The sequence below is a fragment of the Mustela nivalis genome, assembly GCF_964662115.1.
Source record: "Mustela nivalis genome assembly, chromosome: 1".
NCBI classification, from domain to species: domain Eukaryota; kingdom Metazoa; phylum Chordata; class Mammalia; order Carnivora; family Mustelidae; genus Mustela; species Mustela nivalis.
Window position 1 is genome coordinate 203,950,547 of NC_139020.1, and position 15,090 is coordinate 203,965,636.

The following is a 15,090-nucleotide window of genomic DNA, read 5'->3' on the forward strand; positions in this document are numbered from 1 at the left end:
GTTTCTATGTTGATCTTAGTTGACTGAAGGATGTCTGAATGTGAAGTAAAGAGAAAGAGGAAGGGAGTGAGAGGGAAAGAGCTAAGGGAGGAGATGTTCAGTGTTTGGATAAGAACATGCAGAATATTAAAACTGTGTTGCTAACTGACATCTTATGGAAATCCCTTTCCCTTTTCCCCACATTACCTTCAGTACAACATCAAGTTCTCATTCCTGTTTCACTTGAGTCTATCTAGAGGATTTGCTGAGAGCACAGGTGCTATCTCAAATGACAGAAGAGAGGTCAATGGTATGGGTACTATTATTATGCAGAGGAGAAATGCTGGTGGTGGTCACACAACACTGGAATGAAGGGGGTCACATGTCTGATTCCCATGCTGGGGGTTTGGTAAAGCATATGTCTGAGCATATGCTCAGACCTTCCTGGATCTTCCTGGATCTTCCTGGAAAACTATTACTCAAAGATGAGGCCAGCAGATACCTTGTAATGTTAAACCCACAGCCTCCCGTCATCTCATGAGCATACAAAGACTCTCATCAGATGGGCAGTAAACAAAGAAACACAAGAAACAAAACATTAGTTTGACTGTATCACAGAGAGGCAGATGTTAATGTAGATTCTTTGGCCTGGACTACCAGGAAAACAGGGATAGGGAAGAACTTGACCACAAGGAGAGATGGGGCGTCCAGCCCCCATTCATCTTATTAGCATACAGAAGCTACTATTATCACTCCTGAGACAGGGGCTTAGGGGCTGTGTCTTAGGAACTGGACAAAGACCAAATATGTTATTACATCCCAAGGATGACATACTAATGTGAATTCTCTGGCTGGATCACCATGACAACACAGGGTAACTCCACCAAGAGGAGAAGCGGGGCTTTCCACTTTGGCCAGAAGACCCTGAACACTTCCATTCACCAAGAGAAGAGACTTTCCAAGACCCAGCTCTAAATTACCTTTATTCTGGGAAGCCTTCCAGCTACCCTGACCCCAGGGCAGAGCCCTGAATTCCCACTCTGGGCCGCTCCAGCTCCTTTCTTCCCCTCTGACCCTGCTCTGACCCCCACTGGCTGAGGGCATCTAATCCAGTCCTGTCTCTCCCAAGACTGGGAGTTCCTAGGCCTCAGCAGGGGCTGGGGCGCTCAGGGCAGAGAGAACAATAGGGAGCCTTGGTTGCGTTGGGCTACTGGAAGAAGGAATAGAGGCTGCGGGTCCCCAGAGGCCCTCTGATGATCTTTCTGGCCTCTCCAGACTCAGGGCAGACCTTGCAAGTTGGTGTCCCAGGAAGGCCCTGGGGAGCAGCCTGTTGGGAAGTTGCATCAGGGGTAAAGTACGGAGCATCCAGGAGCCCCAAGGTCTGGCCCCACACCTGCCGCTGTGTGCCACTGACAGCCTCAGGCAGGGGAGCTTCTTCTGCCGTCCCCTGCTGGCTGCTTCCTGGAAGAGATAGCCCAGGCTGAGGAGGACCAGGAGGAACAGGGTAGGTGGTAATATTCGTACAGTTGTGGGGAGCAAGACCGAAACTTGGGATGGGGACAGAGTCTAGGAGGAGGGTCATAAGATAGGCTTTTAGCCTTGGGGAACTGCTGGGGTTATTCTCAGGTTGCCCACTCTGGGTCCTGGACACACAGCCTAGTGCCCTTTGCAGCCCCTAAGTCTGCATTCTTGTTTGGGACTGATTCCGCACATCCAGTGCAAAATGTTTGTACTTGCCTGGAGGACCTCCTGGTTATCAGAGCTCATGGGGAGGGAGGGGATGCTACTGGCATCTGGTGAGTTGAGGCCAGCATTGCTGAAGGCTGTACAATCTGATATTCTTGTGGTGCATTTGTTCCAGTTGGTGATCCAATATGGATAGATACATAATTATTAACTTAACTTATATTATATTATATTAGGGTTGACTGTGTTACCCATCCTTGGGTTTTGAGAAACATATAGTAACATGTATACCCTATTACAGCATCATCCAGAGTAATTTCAGGTGCTCTATTTTTCATGGGCCTAATGGAATTATGCTAGAGTGTTTATCTGCTTTTGCTTCATTTACTTAAGATCATTTTATAGGTTCCTTTACCCGCTGTGTGTACATCAAACTCCTGCCTGGGCCCAACAGTTGCATCCAGTCCATGTGAACTGCCTTCTTCCCAATTACAGTTCCCAAGCAGGCTTGTTCATTTACCCACTTCAAGCAATGGCTACTGAAACATCCTCTGACATTCTCCCTTCAGACAGGTGTGAACAATCAAGATAGGTGCTCAGGAGACCATGTGCTGTTGCACAGAGCAGGTGAAGTCTGTTCTTCTGCATTCTTGGTTCTCACCAGGAGGCCATCAGTATTGTTTTCTCTCCATATTTCCATTAACACCAGGCACTTTCTAGTCTGGGGAAATGAATAGGTGTACAGTGAAAGGGCACAGTGGTTTTACTCTGCGCTTTCCTTGTCTAAAACCACACTTTCCTATGTCTGTGAAACCCCATCTGTGAGTTCTTTGCTCATATCCTTGACTCATTTCTGCATTGAAATTTCTCCATCTGAATGTGTCTTACTTATTCTAGATAGTACTTCCTGGTCAATTTTCAGCAATGCAAAGTTTCTTTCCCCAAATTCCACCTGCCTATTCATGGATCCTTGATATCCCTTGGTTTTGTTGTTGTTGTTGTTGAACAAAATCCTTGGCGAACGTTTTTTGTCTGTTTCCTTTCCTGAGAAGTTAGCATTTTTCTCCAGAGAATGGCATCAGCACCTACAGAAGATACGCTTATGAAATTCAAATGCTCCTTTATACATAAAACACGCATATACAAATTTTGTGTATTTTTTAAGTTGTTATCTCAATCTCCCTAGTTAACATATGGTGTAATACTAGTTTCAGGTGTTCAATATACTAGTTCAACTCTTCCATACAATACCCCATGTTCATCATAAGTGTACTCCTCAATGCCCATCACCTATTTCTCCCAACCCCTACCCTCTCCCCTCTGGTAACCAAGAGTTTTTTCCTCTATAGTTAAGAGTCTCTTTTCTCTGTAGTTAAGAGTCACTCTCTCCCTTTTTTTTCCCTTTGCTCCTTTGTCTGTTTCTTAAATTCCACATACGAGTGAAATCATATGCTATTTGTCTTTCCCTAACTGGCTTATTTCATTTAGCATAATACTCTCTAGTTCCATCCATGCTGTTGCAAACAGCAAGATTTCATTCTTTTGATGGCTGAGTAATATTCTATCGTATATAGAAACCACATCTTCTTTATCCAACACTTGAGCTGTTCCCATAATTTAGCTATTGCAGAAAATGCTGCTATAAACATCAGTGTGCATGTATACCTTTGAATTTGTATATATTTTTTGTTTTGTTCTTTTGGTAAATATGTAGTAGTGCAATTGCTGGATACAGGGTAGTTCTATTTTTAACTTTTTGAGGAATCTCCATGCTGTTTTCCAGAGTGACTGCACCAGTTTGCATTCCCACCAACAGTGTAAAAGGGTTCTCCTTTCTCCATATCACCTTACTATTTGTGGTTTTGAGTTTTGGTTAAGAAGTCCTTCTTCACTCTGAAATTGCAAGGTTATTCTCCTACACTCTTTCCTATCAAATTTATATTTCACTTAATGCATGAAATCCATCTATTTTGGTTGTTGTCTTGGGCAGGAATCCAGATTTGCACTGCTTCATAAACCCACGAGTTTTCCACCACAAACCAGTCAATAATCCATTTTTTCCATTTGAATCACATATTGTGTTTAGAATCAAGCAGGGATATTTTCTGAGATATCCAACCAGCATGATCATACACGTCTGTTCCATTGTCACACTTTTTAAAATAATTCCTAGTCTGTAGTGAGTCTCAATGTGGGGATGGATGTCTCTCTCTCTCTCTTGTGTACTCCCTTTTTAGAAGACCAGTATGCCTTTTCACTGACTATCTTTCAGAAAGAAGTTTAAAATAGTTCTTAAATTTAACTTCTTTTTTTATGTGTTACAGCATGTGCTGCTTTTATTATTTTTTTTAATTTTACTTTATTTTTACAATTACTGACGTAATTGCTATATTAGCTTACCCCATCCAAGAGAGAACAGTGGTTTTCATATTTTCCATGTACCCATAGTATCTTCTACATATCTATCTATGATTAAAATTTCTGTCCTTCACTTCTCCAAAGAAGATATACAAATGGCTAATAAACACATGAAAAAATGTTCATCATCACTAGCCATCAGGGAGATTCAAATCAAAACCACATTGAGATACCACCTTACACCAGTTTGAAAGCCCAAAATTAACAAGACAGGAAACAACATGTGTTGGAGAGGATGTGGAGAAAGGGGAACCCTCTTACACTGTTGCAAATGTGTAGAAAGGGGAGCCCTCTTACACTGAATGCAAGTTGGTGCAGCCACTTTGGAAAACAATGTGGATATTCCTCAAGAAATTAAAAATAGAGCTTCTCTATGCTCCTGCAATTGCACTATTGGGTATTTACCCCAAAGATACAGAGGTAGTGAAAAGAAGGGCCATCTGTATCCCAATGTTCATAGCAGCAATGGCCACAATCGCCAAACTGTGAAAAGAGCCAAGATGACCTTCAACAGACAAATGGATAAAGATGATGTGGTCTATATATACAATGGAGTATTCCTCCTCCATCAGAAAGGATGAATACCCAACTTTTTTATCAACATGGACGGAACTGGAGGACACTATGCGAGTTTAACAAGTCAAGCAGAGAGAGTCAATTATCATATGGTTTCACTTGTGGAGCATTAGGAATAACACAGAGGACATTGCAAGGAGAGGAGAAGTGAGTTGGGGGAAACTGGAGGGGGAGATGAGCCATGAGAGTCTGTGGACTCTGAGAAACAAACTGAGGGTTTTGGAGGGGAAGGAGGTGGGGAGTTGGGTGAGCCTGGTGGTGGGTAGGGCATGTATTAAAAGGGCATGTATTGCATGGAACACTGGGTGTGGTGCATAAACAATGAATCTTGGAACAATGGAAAAATAAAATAAAATTTTTAAAAATTCTGTCCTGGGAGATACTGCATATGCTTGGTTAATTCCTAGATATTTTACATCAAAGGTTTTCAAAGTGTGATATGAGGATCCCTGGGGCCCTGGAGACCCTTTTGGGAGGTCATCAGGTCCTCAATTTTCCAATAAAGGAGAGGATATATTTTTGTCATATGTTTCAATTAAAAACACATAGTGCCACAGGCTGAATGCAGAAACAGATATGAGCATCTTCTTGTCTTCCATCCAGCCAGCATTGGACAAATTTGCTAAAATGCCAAACAAAGCCACACTTCTCACTAGACAAGTTTTTTTTTTTTTAATCCAGCTACTTTCCTAAAGTGTTTCTTATATTAGCATGAGTTGATTGTTCCTTTAGGTTGAATCAATGGTTGATTATTGTTCTTTTTAATGTGTTAATAATGTATGCTTATATCTGCTTGACTTATTTCATTCATCATAATCTCCTCCAGTCGCAGACATGTTGATGCAAAAGTTGGGTATTCATCCTTTCTGATGACTGAATAATATTCTATTGTATATATGGACCACATCTTGTTTTTTTTTTAATCTTTTTAAAATTTCTAGTTATTTTGTTGTTTCTTTCCAGTGTTCCAGAATTCATTATTTATTCATTTAATATTGTCAAGGAATCTCAATTTTCATTACTAATATGCTATGAATGGAGAGTTATAACCCCCTTGAACAAAAGCCCTTTAGGGGACTCAATAGGTTTCTAGTGTAAAGAAATCATGAGACCAAAATGTATGAACACTCTCTCATTACAGTTTGTCTCACTATCGGTAATGTTATTTTATGTTTCCCTTAAATTCTATCTTAAACGTTGACTATTACAAGTGTAATTCTATGGGAAATACTTTGAGTTTGGGAAGATGATCTAGTCTTCTGAAACTTGTGTTCTTTCTGTCTTTGCTCAAATATATTCTGCTTTCATTCTTTTACCTTTCTAGGTAGACGATCACATCTCTTCCCTTCTGATCCTGATATTCCTTCTTTTGATATCTTTCCTGAAGCACCTCTCCTGGCTTTCTCTTCCCTGCTAATGAGCAGCAGAGACAGTGAGTAACTTGGCTTGTTCCTGATCCTAAAACAAGGCACTCCTAGCTTCCCACTTCATGTACTATTTGTTAATTTTGCAGTGTATATTCTTAGTTAACTAAGAAAGTGTTAGTTGATTTCACGTTGAGAAGAAGCTTTTTAAGAATCTTTAAGATTCTGAGAAGGTCTTCTCACTGTCTCTATGACCACCTTATAGTAATATTTAACCCTTAGTGAATACTTAAAATTTGTTAGGCACCTATTAAAATCCTTATGTGATTTAACTCATTGGATCTTCCCAACAACCCCACGAAGTACATAAAACCTTCATTTTCAGATAAAGAAAATGAAACTAAACATTTTATTTGTAGCTCTGGAGCTGTAATTGTGAGAACCAGTAGGAAACCCGGGATTTGTAGTCCCACTCCCTAGCCTGAGCACTATTAATATTAACCATAATATTCACAGAATACAATCATTTCACATTGCATAGCTTCCCCCATGTACCCTGCCTGCATGTCCTCACTTACTTGCACTCCTCTTCTTCCCATCACTTTCTATCTGATAGACACCTAGGTCCTCATCTAAGAATGACTACTTGTCCCAGGTTTCCCTGACTTTTCTGGGCTGCTTCTTTCTACCTACTATGTGTACATTGTATACTCACTGTTGGTATTAAGGCACATAACACATTTTTTTAATTTTTTTTATAAACATGTATTTTTATCCCCAGGGGTACAGGTCTGTGAATCACCAGGTTTACACACTTCACAGCACTCACCAAAGCACATACCCTCACCAATGTCCATAACCCTACCCCCCCTTCTCCCAACCCTCCTCCCCCCAGCAACCCTCAGTTTGTTTTGTGAGATTAAGAGTCACTTATGGTTTGTCTCCCTCCCAATCCCATCTTGTTTCATTGATTCTTCTCCTACCCACTTAAGCCCCCATGTTGCATCACCACTTCCTCATATCAGGGAGATCATATGATAGTTGTCTTTCTCTGCTTGACTTATTTCGCTAAGCATGATACACTCTAGTTCCATCCACGTTGTCGCAAATGGCAAAATTTCATTTCTTTTGATGGCTGCATAGTATTCCATTGTGTATATATACCACATCTTCTTTATCCATTCATCTGTTGATGGACATCTAGGTTTTTTTCCATAGTTTGGCTATTGTGGACATTGCTGCTATAAACATTCGGGTGCATGAAGGCACATATAACATTTTTATTAACTATTATTAATTTGTATTCATTGCAGTGGGAGCACCTTTGAATTCCTCTTCGTATCTCATGTCCTAGTACAGAATAATATTCAATAAATATTGCTAAAATGTTTGAGAGTTAAAAAAAATCTTTGAGATGTGTGCTTATATCTGCTTGACTTATTTCATTCAGCATAATCTCCTCCAGTCCCATCCATGTTGATGCAAAAGTTGGGTATTCATCCTTTCTGATGACTGAATAATACTCCATTGTATATATGGACTATATCTTCTTTTTTTCACCATTTTTAAAAATTTCTTTCCAGCATAACAGTATTCACTGTTTTTGCACCACACCCAATGCTCCATGCACATCTTCTTTTTTTTAATTTTTTAAAATTTTTATTTATTTTTTTAATTTCTTTTCAATGTTCCAGAATTCATTATTTATGCACCACACCCAGGGCTCCATGCAATACATGCCTTCCATAATACCCACCACCAGGCTCACCCAACCTCCCACTCCCCACCCCTCCAAAACCCTCAGATTGTTTTTCAGAGCCCATAGTCTCTCATGGTTCATCTCCCCCTCCAATTACCCCCAACTCCCTTCTCCTCTCCATCTTCCCATGTCCTCCGTGTTATTCTGTATGCTCCACAAATAAACGAAACCATATGATAATTGACTCTCTCTGCTTGACTTACTTCACTCAGCATAATCCCTTCCAGTCCTGTCCATGTTGATACAAAAGCTGGGTATTCATCCTTTCTAATGGAGGCATAATACTCCATAGTATATATGGACCACATCTTCCTTATCCATTTGCCCATCGAAGGGCATCTTGGTTTTTTCCACAGTTTGGCGATTGTGGCCATTGCTGCTATAAACATTGGGGTACAGAGGGCCCTTCTTTTCACTACCTCTGTATCTTTGGGGTAAATACCCAGTAGTGCAATTGCAGGGTCATAGAGAAGCTCTATTTTTAATTTCTGAAGGAATCTCCACACTGTTTTCCAAAATGGCTGCACCAGCTTGCATTCACCACCAACAGTGTAAGAGGGTTCCCCTTTCTCCACATCCTCTCCAACACTTGTTGTTTCCTGTCTTGTTAATTTTGGGCATTCTAACTGGTGTAAGGTGGTATCTCAATGTGGTTTTGATTTGAATCTCCCTGATGGCCGGTAATGATGTACATTGTTTTCATGTAAATATTTTTTATTAGCCATTTGTGTGTCTTCATTGGAGAAGTGTCTGTTCATGTCTTCTGTCCATTTTTTGAAATGATTATCTGTTTTGTGTGTGTTGAGTTTGAGGACCACATCTTCTTTATCCATTCATCTGTTTAAGGGCATCTCAGCTCTTCCCTCAGTTTGGCTATTGTGGATGTACAGTTTCACTTACCTGTGGAACACAAGGAATAACATGGAGGATATTAGGAGAAGGAAAGGAAAAGTGAATTGGGGGAAATACCATCAACATTTTTTACAGAGCTGGAACAAATAATTCTAAAATTTGTGTGGAAACAGAAAAGACCCTGAGTTGCCAGAGGAATGTTGAAAAAGAAAACCAAAACTGGGGACACCACAATGCCTGACTTCAAGGTATATTGCAAAGCTGTGATTAGCAAAACAGCATAGTACTAGCACAAAAACAGACACATAAAATAGTGGAACAGAATAAATAACCCAGAAATGGACCCTCAACTCTATGGTTAACTAATCTTTGACAAATCAGGCAAAAATATACAATGGGAAAAAATGGGGAAAAAAAAGAATATACAATGGAAAAAAAGGCATCTCTTCAATAAATGGTGCTGGGAAAATTAGACAGTCACATGCAGAAAGATGAAACTGGGCCTTGCTCTTATACCATACTCAATATAAACTCAAAATGGATGAAAGATCTAAATGTGACACAGGAATCCATCAAAATCCTAGAAGAGAACAAAGGCAGTAACCTCTTCGACATTGGTCACTGGGACTTCTTTCATGTCTCTAAAGGCAAGAGAAAGAAAAGCAAAAATGAATTTTGGGGACTTCATCAAGATACAAAGCTTCTGCACAGCAAAGGAAACAGTCAACAAAACTAAGAAATAACCCACTCCGTAGAAGATACTTGCAAATGACAGTATACATAAAAGGCTGTATCCAAGATCTCTTAAGGAACTTCTTATACTCAACACTCATAAAACAAATAATTCAGTCAAGAAATGGGCAGAAGACATGAACAGATAATTCTCCAAAGAAGATATCCAAATGGCCAACAGACACATGAAAAAAATGTTCCACATCTCTTACCATCAAGGAAATACACATCAAAACCACCATACATTAGTCAGAATAGCTAAAATTACATCTGTATCTTTGGGATAAATACACAGTAAGAAGAAGTGCCATAGGTACCCCAATGTTCATAGCATCAATGTCCACAATAGCCAAAATGTGGAAAGAGCCAAGATACCTTTCAACAGACAAATGGATAAAGAAGATATGATCCATATATACAATGGGATGTCATGCAGCCATCAGAAAGGATGATTACCCAACTTTTGCATCAACATGGATGGGACTGGAGGAGATTGTGCTGAGTGAAATAAGTCAAGCAGAGAAAGCCAATTATCGTATGGTTTCACTTACTTGCAGAATATAAGGAATAACATGGAGGACATTAGGAGAAGGAAAGGAAAAGTGAACTGAGCATATAAGAGGGGGAGAAGAAGCATGAGAGACTGTGGACTCTGAGAAACAAACTGAGGGTTTTGGAGGAGAGAGAAGGAGGAGATGGGTGAGCCTGGTGGTGGGTAATAAGGAGGGTATGTATTGCATGGACTACTGGGTGTGGTGCATAAACAATGAATCTTGGAACACTGAAAAAATAAAATAAAAACTTTAAAAATCAATTTTTAAAGTCACAAATAGGAATTGAACTTTAGTAATCCAGGATTGCTGCCAAAATTGAAATAATTATGCTATTTCCTTTTTAGTGTATTCATGTGAACAACCACACGATAGGTTTTCTGATGCTGAACCATACTTGTCCTTCATAGGATAAACCATGAACCTTCATATCCTTTCTGGTCTCAGCAGATGCAGCATCTGAGGCGGGTCAGAACTATAGCATGGTGTATGAATTCGTCCTCCTAGGCTTCTCCACCTTCCCACCACATCTCCTGCCTGCCTTCTTCTTGCTGTACCTGCTGATGTACCTGTTCACCCTGATGGGGAACCTGATCATCATGGCCACTGTCTGGAATGAGCACAGCCTGCACACACCCATGTACCTTTTCTTGTGCGCCTTGTCTACATCTGAGATTCTGTTAACTGTTACCCTCACCCCTCGCATGCTGGTTGACATGCTCTCAACCCACCACACCATCTCCTTTGTGGCCTGTGCCAGCCAGATGTTCTTCTCCTTTACCTTCGGCTTCACCCACTCCTTCCTGCTCACAGTCATGGGCTATGACCGTTACGTGGCCATCAGCCACCCCCTGTGGTATAACGTGCTCATGAGCACCCACACCTGTGCCCGGCTAGTTTCCTGGTCCTGGGCTGGTGGCTCAGTCATAGGGTTGATGGTAACCCTGATAGTATTTCATCTCACCTTCTGTGGTTCTAATGTGATCCATCATTTTGGCTGCCACGTGCTTTCCCTCCTAAAGTTGGCCTGTGGGAAGGAGACATCTTCTGTCACCTTGGGTGTGATCCTGGTGTGTGTCACAGTTCTAATGGGGTGTTTATTCCTCATCATCCTCTCCTATGTCTTCATTGTGGCTGCCATATTGAGGATCCCTTCAGCTGAAGGCAGGCACAAGACCTTCTCCACATGTGTGTCCCACCTCACTGTGGTCATTGTGCACTATGGTTTTGCCTCCATAATTTACCTCAAGCCCAAAGGCTCCCATTCTTTGAACAGTAACACTCTGATGGCCACCACCTATACAGTCTTCACTCCCTTTCTCAGCCCAATCATTTTTAGCCTCAGGAATAAGGAGCTCAAGAATGCCATAAAGAAAAGCTTCCAGAGAAAATTCAATCCCCTAAGCTCCTGATGGCCAGTTTGGTCATAAGAAAATATGATAGCAGGGCTGGGAATAATAATGACTCTCTCCATAAGACTGTTGTAGAGATTCACTATGTGAGAATACTAAACAGGTACTGTGGAATAGATCCATAGGTGTTGGATACATGGTAGGTATTTGTTTAATGAAAAAAATAAAATAAAATTAGATGTTTAAAAAACTGTCATCTTTCCATACTAAAGAGATGAGTTCCAGATCTCTAGATCCCTCGTGGTTTTTCCTTTGTGTATTTCCACCAGGTCAAGCTCCCTGCAACTCAGCGTTCTCTCTGATGATGTGCATATTTGTGTATCCTTATTATAATGCAGAGGGCTCATCTCACAGGAGTTTTAGCACACCTTCCAAGCTCACACAATCCACACTGAACACCGAGAAGTTTCCTGGTGTCCTCCAGTTCCTACTCCGCTGAGTTCTTTGGGTGTAGACCAGAGTCCCTGGGCTGGGTATCCTACAGCTTCACAGCATGTCTGTCTCCACAACACACCCCCAAGGGCCTTGCTGCCAAATAGCAAATTCTGCAGATGGACTATCAGGACTCCTTCATCTTTGCTGATGGACTTTCAAGGGTACTCAGCCCTTCTCATGAGTGAACGCAATACCCTAAGTCTTCTCCATAGAGAATAGGCCAAGGATCTGGCTTGAAAAAAATTCTGTCATGAAACGAATCACATAGAATGACAGGATGCCATTCCATGAGTCAGGTTTCTAGGGCTGCTGTAACAAAGCACATAAACCTAGTGACTTAAAACCACACATATCTATCATCCTCTATGCTGGAGGCCAGAAGCCAAAATCAGGGTCACCAGCTGTGAGTCAAGGTGTGAGCAGGGCTCTTGTCCTTCAGGGGATCCAGGGGAGGTTCTGTCTCCTGCTTTCCCAGCTGCCAGAGGCAGCAGGCATTCCTTGGCTCAAGGTTCCTGGCTCAGCTACTCCAATCCCTCCTTCCAGTGTCCCATCACCGACTTCTCTCTGTGTCTGACCCCTCCTGCCCCCTTCTAGAAGGACACTTGCAGTTATAGCAAGCCCACCTGGACGATCCGGAGCAATCCCTCTGCCTCAGAGGATTAACTGCATCTCATCACATGCAGTCCCTTTTGCTGGGGAAGGGAACACAGTCACAGGCTCTGGAAAAGGACCTCTTAGGGGTGGTGGGTTGGCATTAGTCGTTAACATCAGTAATTGTAAAATAATGAAATGGAACCCCAGGGTCTCATGTCAGTGTCAATGTGACAAGTGTCACAAAGTGTCTCTGTAACTCCTCTGGAGTCAGTGTTTCTCTCTGGCTGTGTGAAGGGGGTGTGTGTTTAGGGCTGCACCTGCCCTCCCACCCCGAAGGGGGTCTATTCCTTCTAATGACAGTCTTCCTCTCCCAGTCAGGACCACACTTCCCTCTGCAGGAACCTGAGAGAGGTGCATTCCTGATCACCAAGGGCACACATATACAGATTGTGATGAATTCCTGCTTCAGCAGCTCAGGGCACTGTGTCTGGAGACAAATCATCTCTCCGATTTGCATTTTCTGCATTTCAAAAAAGTGAATAGTTGGAGCGCTTGGATGGCTTCACTGGTTAAGCATCCCACTCTTCATTTAGGCTCAGCTCATCTTCTCGGGGTCCCAAATGGAGCCCAAGGTCAAGCTTTGTGCTAGTGGGGACTGCTTGAGATTCTCTCCCTCTTCCTCCCCTCCACCCAGCTCTCTCTTTCTCTATCTCTCAAGAAAAAAATAAGAGTAGTAATAGATGTGGGTCATATCTAAATAGGGAGAAATAATCATTTATTTTGAGTCTTAGAAGAGTGAATGCATAGGAAACACTTCCCGCATTTGGCAAGCAGCAGACACTCATATGTGATAGCCATTCATAGGTTTATTATTATAAAACATCTTCTTCCTGAAATTCAAATATCTACCTGAAGCTCTGAGTATGAACTTACCCAGTGGAAGTCCTCCTTCCTGGATCCTGAGACACATGGTTTCCTGAACAACATGAGAGTTAGACCAAATGTTGCATGGAACTCCTTCCTTAACGTGTTGTGTGGCCTCCACCAACAGTTTACATCTGTTAAAATGGGGACCCATACCCTTGATGTCTCTTTTTGCCATCTTCAGTTACCACTGTGCCCTCCAACACATCCTCCAGATCGTTCCACATAAGACAAAAGAATTAGAAATTGATGTTTTATGGAAAGTAATGTGGGAAAAAGGGAAAGGATTTCCATAAAATGTCAGATAACAGCCCACACTTCATATTCTGTATGTCCTTACCTAAGCACGGAACCCTCTCCCCTTTCTCTCTCGGTCTCTCTGCCTCTCTCTTTCTCCACTTCATATCCTGACATCTGTCACTCTACTAAATTCAACATAGAAATTTCCTTAAGGTCTATCCACCCCAAAGACAGAAGGAAATAAAAACATTCAATCATCTCCTTAGAGAAAAATAGTCATGTTCTTTTCTGCATTTGTTGTGATTAAAAGATAACCCTGATACAGCACTGGACACAGTGCCCAATTAGTATATCCCCAGGGCTGGTGGTATTTATCATTATGCTACTTTTGTTTATGTCATGGTGAGGGAAGGTGAAACTCCTCCCTTACTTGTCTATTGGAGAAGAACCGTGTTCATTACTAGTCACACATACTTGTGATGCTCTCCTCTGCCCATAGAGGGATAACACATTCTTAGAAATAGGTAACTGGATTGGGGTTCATCACACAGGGTCAAGAAGAGAGAGGATGATCGATCACTAGAGCTTATGCAAGAAGGAAGGAGGAAACAAATGCAAAAACTAATAACCTAGCCGGCTCCAAAACCTATAGATGTATCCAATATACCTCTTCAGAATTCTCATGTATTGAATATAGACAGTGGTCCCATGGAGAGGATCATTATCCCCAGTCCTTGCATCATACTCTTCATTACCAAACTGGCCATCAGGAGCTTAGGGGACTGAATTTTCTCTGGAAGCTTTTCTTTATGGCATTCTTGAGCTCCTTATTCCTGAGGCTGAAAATAATTGGGCTGAGAAAGGGAGTGAAGACTATATAGGTAGTGGCCATCAGAGTGTGACTGTCCATAGAATGGGGGCCCTTGGGCTTGAGGTAGATCATGGAGGCAAAACCATAGTGCACAATGACCACAGTGAGGTGGGACACACATGTGGAGAAGGTCTTGTGCCTGCCTTCACTTGAAGGGATCCTCAATATGGCAGCCACAATGAAGACATAGGAGAGGATGATGAGGAATAAACATCCCATGAGAGCTGTGACACACACCAGGATCACACCCAAAGTGACAGAGGATGTCTCCTCCCCACAGGCCAACTTTAGGAGGGAAAGCACATGGCAGAAAAAATGGTGTATGACATTAGACCCACAGAAGGTGAGATGAAAAACTATCAGGATCACCATCATCCCCATGACTGAGCCACCAGCCCAGGTCCAGGACACCAGACGAGCACAGGTGCGGGGGCTCATGAGCACGTTGTAGCGCAGGGGGTGGCAGATGGCCAAGTAGCGGTCATAGCCCATGATCATGAGCAGGAAGGAGTGGGTGAAGCCGAATGTGAAGGAAAAGAACATCTGACTGGCACAGGCCACAAAGGTGATCGAGCTGTGGCTGAAGAGCATGTCAACCAGCATGCGAGGAGTAACCACAATGGTGAGCAGAATCTCAGAGATGGACAGGGCACACAGGAAGAGGTACATAGGCGTGTGCAGGCTGCGCTCACTCCAG

General features: G+C 42.2%; 2 protein-coding genes across 2 annotated transcripts in view; one reads left to right on the forward strand and one right to left on the reverse strand.

The window, feature by feature from the left end:
• The first annotated feature begins 1,358 nt into the window (after nt 1–1,358).
• On the forward strand, nt 1,359–11,519 carry LOC309847564 (olfactory receptor 10H4-like). Its single transcript, XM_082698137.1, has 3 exons — nt 1,359–1,483; nt 5,984–6,091; nt 10,368–11,519. Exons 2-3 carry the CDS (start codon nt 6,076–6,078, stop codon nt 11,327–11,329), a joined length of 978 nt encoding a protein of 325 aa, XP_082554263.1. The 5' UTR covers nt 1,359–1,483; nt 5,984–6,075; the 3' UTR covers nt 11,330–11,519.
• A 2,769-nt stretch (nt 11,520–14,288) lies between these two features.
• Nucleotides 14,289–15,090, reverse strand: part of LOC309847595 (olfactory receptor 10H3-like) — a gene marked incomplete at both ends in the record, with an annotated part of 930 nt that continues 128 nt past the window's right edge. The window contains one exon of the mRNA XM_082698173.1: nt 14,289–15,090. This exon is cut by the window's right edge and continues 128 nt beyond it. Coding sequence (XP_082554299.1) covers nt 14,289–15,090 — 802 coding nt within the window.